This window comes from Coptis chinensis, chromosome 6 (genome assembly GCF_015680905.1).
Source record: "Coptis chinensis isolate HL-2020 chromosome 6, ASM1568090v1, whole genome shotgun sequence".
Lineage (NCBI taxonomy): Eukaryota > Viridiplantae > Streptophyta > Magnoliopsida > Ranunculales > Ranunculaceae > Coptis > Coptis chinensis.
In genome coordinates this window covers 79,528,736-79,536,015 of record NC_141461.1, presented here as the reverse complement: position 1 = coordinate 79,536,015, position 7,280 = coordinate 79,528,736, and the positions used below count along the sequence as shown (strand labels likewise).

The 7,280-nt window shown below is 35.5% G+C and overlaps 2 protein-coding genes across 2 annotated transcripts; both read right to left on the bottom strand.

Annotated features, from left to right (window-relative positions):
• Positions 1 to 224: 224 nt before the first annotated feature.
• On the bottom strand, positions 225 to 1,741 carry LOC147494695 (putative methyltransferase At1g29790). The gene is made up of 3 exons (XM_086568215.1): positions 1,549 to 1,741; positions 1,171 to 1,466; positions 225 to 395 (listed from the first exon to the last, which is right to left on the bottom strand). The coding sequence occupies exons 1-3, from the start codon at positions 1,739 to 1,741 to the stop codon at positions 225 to 227; spliced, it is 660 nt and encodes a 219-aa protein (XP_086424341.1).
• A 2,858-nt stretch (positions 1,742 to 4,599) lies between these two features.
• LOC147494694 (vacuolar cation/proton exchanger 1a-like) lies at positions 4,600 to 6,219 on the bottom strand. Its single transcript, XM_086568214.1, has 5 exons — positions 6,159 to 6,219; positions 5,240 to 5,293; positions 5,029 to 5,145; positions 4,759 to 4,849; positions 4,600 to 4,700 (listed from the first exon to the last, which is right to left on the bottom strand). The coding sequence occupies exons 1-5, from the start codon at positions 6,159 to 6,161 to the stop codon at positions 4,600 to 4,602; spliced, it is 366 nt and encodes a 121-aa protein (XP_086424340.1). The 5' UTR covers positions 6,162 to 6,219.
• Positions 6,220 to 7,280: the final 1,061 nt, after the last annotated feature.

The window sequence follows — 7,280 nt, the reverse complement described above, 5'->3', positions numbered from 1 at the left end:
TAAGAAGTAAGAACCACCACCGTCGTATGACTTGTGATATTATAGTCAGTGGACATAATGCCACTGGCTATAATTTTACTACTCATGCCACAGGGGTGGTTCTTACTTCTTATAGACCAACTGTTGTAGGTGAACCTTATTTCGTTCAGTTACTTTCACTTCAAATGTAATAAAGGCTATTTCGCGTGGCATACCAATTTCATTCAGTTCAACCTTATGGGATCTCAATACTCAGGAAAGTTCTGAAACAAGTAGAAATTATAAAGACCTCTAATAAATCTTAAATTAAACATTTTACCCATTGGCCTGTCGTGGAACTTCCCATTGTGTAATTTCCGCTTGCGAAGAGCACGCAACAAAGTATGCATAACTTGTATCATCCGTCTAACTTTAAGCTACATAACATACAAAATATTACAAAATGAGTCACACAATAATTAGTTTGGCATTAACATTAATCTAGCCAATTTGGTGGTAAACTTAAAACCACTGGAGATATGCTTATACACTAATTGAAGCTTATACACTAATTGTTCTGACAACAAACGGTCTCTATCATGATACATACTAATAAAGATGCAAGCTATAGTGTGTGTGTTTTTTCAAGAGCCAATATCGAAATAAATGGGTTAATCTAAATAAGTTAATATTTTTCCCTGCTTGACAGTCATACAAAACAAAAAATTAAGTATTGTCAAGATTCTGGAATAAATAAAAACACAAAATTTATGCAATAACCTTCATGACTGTCACCAAAACTCCGTCGGCTTATGCAACATACATGGAAAAAATAACTATTAGTACCTTAATATACTTGCTCAATGATCTAAACCCTATTTTCCCAATATGAAGCACAACATCTACGGGCCAGATGTCTTGTTGCCAGTGTGTTTTCATTGAAAGAGCTGAATGGTACAAGATAATCATGCTACTGTAATTAACCACTACTGTCATTAACAACAATAAATTACAGGATCTCCCTCCACTGCCAATTCGCAGTATGGCAAGGAAACAACATGCACTTCACTTATTCAACATACAAAAAAAAATTCATGTAGATGTTAAGGCAAATAATATAATTCACACATATTGTGTGAGAAGAGATAAAAAAAAATACAATAGCATCCATACCTAAAACCAGTCAGAGCAAGCTTAGTGTTGTACTCTTACAGGCTTTTGAAGAACAGCAGACAAGTAAGTCTGAGACTTTCCAAAATAAACAATTTTTTCTCCTACCACCAATTTCAACTTCTTGTATCCAAATCGCTCAATTACCCGTGTTAGAGTCATCTTCTTCTCCTCATCTACACAATGAAAGTTATCCAACCAAAACAAGCCTCCAGCTCTTAAAACCCGATCAATATCAAACATCAAAAACTCTATTTTCTCTTGATGGCCCCCTTCGCCTAAACTATCAACAGCACAAACCAGATCAAACACATTGTCGTGAAAGGGGAACCTCTGATCTAAACTAAAGAACATAGGAAATAGCCCCCTATTCTAATTGAAAGGGGCATCAACATTCAATGTCGATGTTACAACAGTCACATTTTTCTCTGCCATGCATCATCGCCGCAAAGGTCCCAGACCCACCACCATTATCTAGCCCTATTCTAATTTCCCCACTCCCCAAATCCATAACATCATGGACAAGAAAATCATTCTTACTTTTAGCCTGAACAAATCTATACTCTTCAGTTCCATTAACCAAATCAAAACAACCAACACAATCTGTCTTCATACCCAAGAACTTCCTTTTCTATCTAGGCTAGTTTCTTTTGAGATAAATCAATTTCTCTAAGGATTAAAGAAACTTGTACAAGTCCGATTACTATTGCAGCCCAAACTAGTTTCTTAGCACAAATATCGAGATGGTTTGTAGCCCATGCTTGCTTTGTACGAACAATTGCGTGAATTGATTTGTACCTGTGATCTTGGATTTTATAAGAGTCGGGATCCCCTAAACCAGGCCACTTGATAACTGTTTTAACTCCCTATCCACTTTCACAGCCATGCGTTTGCATTGAACTCCCTAATTATAGATTTTCAATGCCCACAGTTAGGAGTGTAAAAACAACTGTTGACCCATCACCCGGTAAGGGACCCGGTCTTTAGCCGCAGCCCAAACCCACACCGACCCGCCACCGTTTCTACGCGGTCGGGCTATGGGTGTAGGTTATATGCTCAAACCCGACCCACACCGTATCAAAAGCCGTTGACCAAACCCCGTTGATCAGCACAATTTCAAGACTCTAACTCTAATATTTTTGAATATGAATTATATTTTCTTTTGACTTTTGTACAATTTTGGGAGATAAAAAACTGATGAGTTCAACGTCAATTTAAATATTCAATCAAGTTTGAACATTAGGCAAATATCAAGAGTTCAAATTCAACTTTCGAATTTTGGAGAAGATGAATCATTCATCCTTGTATTAATTTCGAATTCTTTTAATCGATATTTTATTGTTTTGTACCATAGATCCTCGTTCTCATATTCATTTTATCATGCTGTGGAAAATAATCAATTTATAAATGTTAAATCATGAAAAAAGAAAATTCAAATTTTAAGATATGGTTTTGGGTTCAAGTTGTAGTTTTTTATTTTTGTTTATTTTTTATTGATTGATTCCATTTTGTTTCTCTGTGTTGTGAATTGGAAAGATATTACCTCAAGAATTAGAATTATAACGTTTTTATTTTTGTAGGAAATAAGGATCTTGGTCAGAGATTATCAAAAAAATAAAAAGGATCTTTGTCGGAGCCCAATATGAGCCCGAGCCCATGAGCTGAAGATGGCCCATTTAAAGATGGACTTATTGGGTGTTGACATTGTTCGCCCATTAGCATTTCATGTTAGTTTTAGGAGAAGTTTTGAGATCCATGTGACAAGGATGGGGTCCGGATAAAGATGAGTCCTTAAGAAACGGATTGATGTTCCTGGAGCATAATTGTTCTTAAGCAGATGTCAGAAACCCAAGTCATTGTGTTCAAGTTCGTCAAGTAACTAGCTTTGGTTCCTACTTAATGTAGACGAGAGACCGATTCTACATACATTCTGGTAATTGACCTAAACAAGCACAACCTAAACAGTGGCTTCTATGTTTGTGCATAAGAAAAATCTAAGTACCAAGCACCTAAGCGCGAGGGTAAACTTGCCTTAAAGCATGAAAATCAATGAAGACAATGATCTCCTCCTCTTTCTCTCCCCAAAGCTTTTGCCCCAGTTTCTCTTAAAATCTTAAGGTTTACTTAGAATAGGAGATTATAAGTTGTCCACCCCTAATATAAATTTAAGGAGCATTAATTGTTAAATATCAAACTTAGCATAAAAGAACTCAAAAATAAGATAAATATTTGCAAAACATTTAGTCTCATAATTGATGATCAAATGGTTTAGAATATAGTCTTCTAAAAAAATATATATTTACAAGTCATGGCACCTCATAAAGAAGCCCTTTCCAAAAAGACAAAAGAAGAACATATGACTCCTCGTTACATACATCTAATCAAAGGTTAGGAGTCCTTTGAGCAGAGTAGGTCCCCAACTCTCATACGTGTATCGACCTAAACGAGGCCGAGTCCAGGAACCTGTAACAACTATAAGAGGTTAAACCTCAATATAAGCAAGCTTACCCAAAAGGTTAGAACCTACTTAGCAATAGAACCATCTTTTGCTTATTAGTTAACACTTTCATTTAACTTGTACTAGCAAATGATTCAAAATTTATTTTCAACACCACATGATAAGAGTACCACTTGTAATACTTACTTAATATCAAAGGAAAATGGTTATCATTAACCATGCACTACACCATAACAACCTATTTGTAATGGATATGCATCCGTTACAAAAAATATTAGTAACGGTTATCTTGCGTTGACACAAAAGCATGACAAATATTATTAACAGATATCCCTGCAACACTTATTATCCGTTACAAAATTTACTAACGGTTTTAAAGTGTCCGTGAAATTAATTTCAGTAACGGATAAGTAACCGTTAGAATTTATTAGTAACGGTTACCAAATTGGTTTAGCCTCAATCAGTAACGGATATAAGCATCACTTTGATTTTCTATGTCTAACAGTTTCATATCCGTTGCTAACTATTTTTCATTGTATAAAAAAATTTGTTGTTAACGGTTATGTATCCGTTACTAACGAATTTTCTTTATATAAAAAAAAATAGTTTCTCTAGCCTTTTTATATGTGGGCCACCTGTATTGGTGCACGTACCAGTACCTGTATCTAGTTCATAGAGCAAAAATGAAACCAAACAATCGAATCTTTTATTATTATTCAGATTTCAAAAACACGCAGATAAAACCGAAGATCCACCCAAATACATTAGGACTAGAAACCAAAGCCAAAACATACATGATACGCTCTGTTCCTTTCCAAGCTTTAGGGGTATTTTAAAAGATATACATCTTATTAATGATGGCTTAGCAGTACCCACTTCGGCCTATTGAATCACTATAGAATCATCCATCAATAAAACAATTGTAAATGTTCGAATGAAAGAATGACCAATGCACACTTGCATCTGCGGTATAGTGCATAGATCGATCAACTGTTTTTGGTTTGGGGATCCTCTTAAGCTGCCAAGGCTCCTCCAGAAAATGCAACGGCTCCAGAGTTGAGGATGTTGGTGTCTGGCACTGAAGTTTGGAAAATACCATAAGTTGTTGGTGTTACTGAGATATACATAATGAAAATTATTTAGCAATTACATTTTTTCTGAATAAGAATTACCAAGTAGAGCTTTGAGGATGAAGAAACATGCTCCAATAATAACATAACAGCACAGAAGAACCAAGCCTTTCAGATAGTGTGAAGTCCCATCCTACAAATAACATCGGCAAATGATGATTAACATATTAGCAACTAAGTCAAAACCAAGTAATTAATTATGACTTCTCTATCTGTTAAGTCGCAAACACGAACAGTAACATGATTATGTTAGTACTGTGTTTTAAATTATTAGCTATTACAATGAGTTGATCGAAGAATGTATAGGGATACCTGTAAAGTGAAGGCCGTGACTAGTATGGACAAAGCAATCGATCCAGTTTCAAGAAGATTAAAATCGAGATCCATGTTGATGCCTAGAATCCATGCATTGGTGACAATCAAGGGAATCTGAACCACAACAAAGTAGAAGAAATTAAAATTGTGACCAAAGTTACCAAACTCCGAACAAAATGGAATTTAAATGTTGCTGGTTCAGTCTTACCACAAACATTGAAATTTGAGTTGCAGACCCCAAAGCAACACCTAGAGTTATATCCTGCGAAATTCCCAAAGTGTACATTATGAACATTTTAGAGTTATGTCCACCGTTACTAAGGGATGAATAATGATCTAACGAATGGTATCATTCTTTAAGCATTATAGAGCATTGGTTCCTTTCTTTCTGTAAGAATGATACATGGCTTAAGTGCAGGGGGGATTACAGATTCCACGAGACAAACCATTTGTTGCATAGAGTACTTCTCTGAGCTTATGTTTCTCTCGAGACATAGCCTAGCTTATACTTTTAAGTCAAGTTGCCAAGTTGGTGATCATCATTTTTCAAGAAATATAGAAACATGTGGGGGCAAGAGCAGGTGTATATCTAATATGATTAAACAATTAGTAAAATATACTTCATACGCTTTACTAGGTCCGATAGAGGGTTTTGTTCTCTTATAACTAATGCAAAATCCCAAATACCCTTGTCTCTCTAGCTCTTGCATGAAATCAGTCATAGCATTACTAATAAACAATTTAGTCAAACACTTTATAGATGGATTGAAAACCCAAAACAGGGAGATAACATCACCCAAACAACACATTATTTCCAGTAAAACACTACATTAAGGAGTTAAGAAGAAGACAACTTATAGAGGATGCAATCTAAGTTTCAGATTGGTAGAACTATAATAAATTTTTCCAAACCGACAAGAAAAGAACAGAAATAGTACCAATTCTATACCATAACTGTCAATTTGTATAAATGTCTCAGGTGTAACAAAATCGAACTAAAGAAGGCAACCTTCATAGAGAGCAAACGTACAAAAACTAATCAGTAAAACTACACTTAGTCCTGAAACAGTGTAGGTGATTCCTTCATCAAACAAGAAGCACTTAAATACAAAGGAGATTAAGATTACCATTTCCGCATAGATTAGCAATTGCCCCAGCAACTATACGAAGAGTTTGAGGATCGTCAGCAGCAGTCATCAACAACAAACTAATGCCCCTTGATCCATTAATTGCTCTTTATTGGTTTCTGCCAAATTACCCGAAAAAATCAGAGTGGGGAGAATGAAAAAAACTATGATTGATTCCATATTCGGCCCCAAAAGACACACCTGTAATCAAAGTAGAATTAATAAGAGACATAAGATATTCACCATTCATTGCTAGGTTTGCAATAGCACTAGCTGCTACTCTATGTATCATCTCATCCTCTGAGCTTTTAAGAAGCAACAGCAAGGATGTCAGACCACCAGCTTCAACAATCTGCTCTTGATTTGCTTCTGCAGATACACGGAAAAAACAGCACATAAAACACAATCATCGCTTATGTCATCAAAACCTAATCCCAGAATTCAAATGTGGACACTATATCATTCCTAATAGAAGCTAACATACTACCGTAAACTAATATGGTAAGTCATGGCCCAGATCAATTTTGTTATAACCCAGAGAACAGTTCAAAAATATGATTTGGTTCATGGAAATTAATAAAAGATTAACATCCAGACTATATTGCGCAGGTACTTCAAAATGTAAGCGGTACCTATGTCAAACACTCCGTATTTTAACTGAAAATGCCATGTCTCTAGAGTGTTCATGTCGTGTCTCAGCGCAACACATCGTATAGATAAACTTTTCAAATAGAATCATTTCTGTCTCAGAAGTAAATATCGCCTAGAATGCTCGCAATCGCACATGTTGAAAATTAACAGAGTTCTAAATCGAAACAAACAAGCTGAAACACACCTTCGGCTGCCAGATTTGCAACAACTTTTACTGCATGAATCCGGACCAAAGATCTTCCTCGATTGAAGCAATGACAATATCTTTTGAAATCCCACTGCAACGACAACAATTATCTTTTGAGTAAAAAAAGCACTAGAGAGGTAATCCTCAAATATCCAGCATCATCTTTCGGATATTATTCTGTTACCTTGTTCAGAGAGTTTAACTTTCGACTTTCAAGAATCATTAATTTGCGAATGCCTAACTTTCAAAGATAACAGCATTTCAAAGAGTGTAGATAACCATCA

Coding starts and splice junctions, on each gene's coding strand:
- LOC147494694 (XM_086568214.1), bottom strand. Junction 4,850..5,028: donor TCACGGCCTTCACTTTACAG/GTATCCCTATAC, acceptor TGTTATTTGTAG/GATGGGACTTCACACTATCT. Junction 4,701..4,758: donor CATCCTCAAAGCTCTACTTG/GTAATTCTTATT, acceptor TGTATATCTCAG/TAACACCAACAACTTATGGT.
- LOC147494695 (XM_086568215.1), bottom strand. CDS start 1,741: ATGAAGACAGATTGTGTTGGTTGTTTTGATTTGGTTAATGGAACTGAA. Junction 1,467..1,548: donor GATGCATGGCAGAGAAAAAT/GTGACTGTTGTA, acceptor TCTTTAGTTTAG/ATCAGAGGTTCCCCTTTCAC. Junction 396..1,170: donor CTGCTGTTCTTCAAAAGCCT/GTAAGAGTACAA, acceptor TATGTTATGTAG/CTTAAAGTTAGACGGATGAT.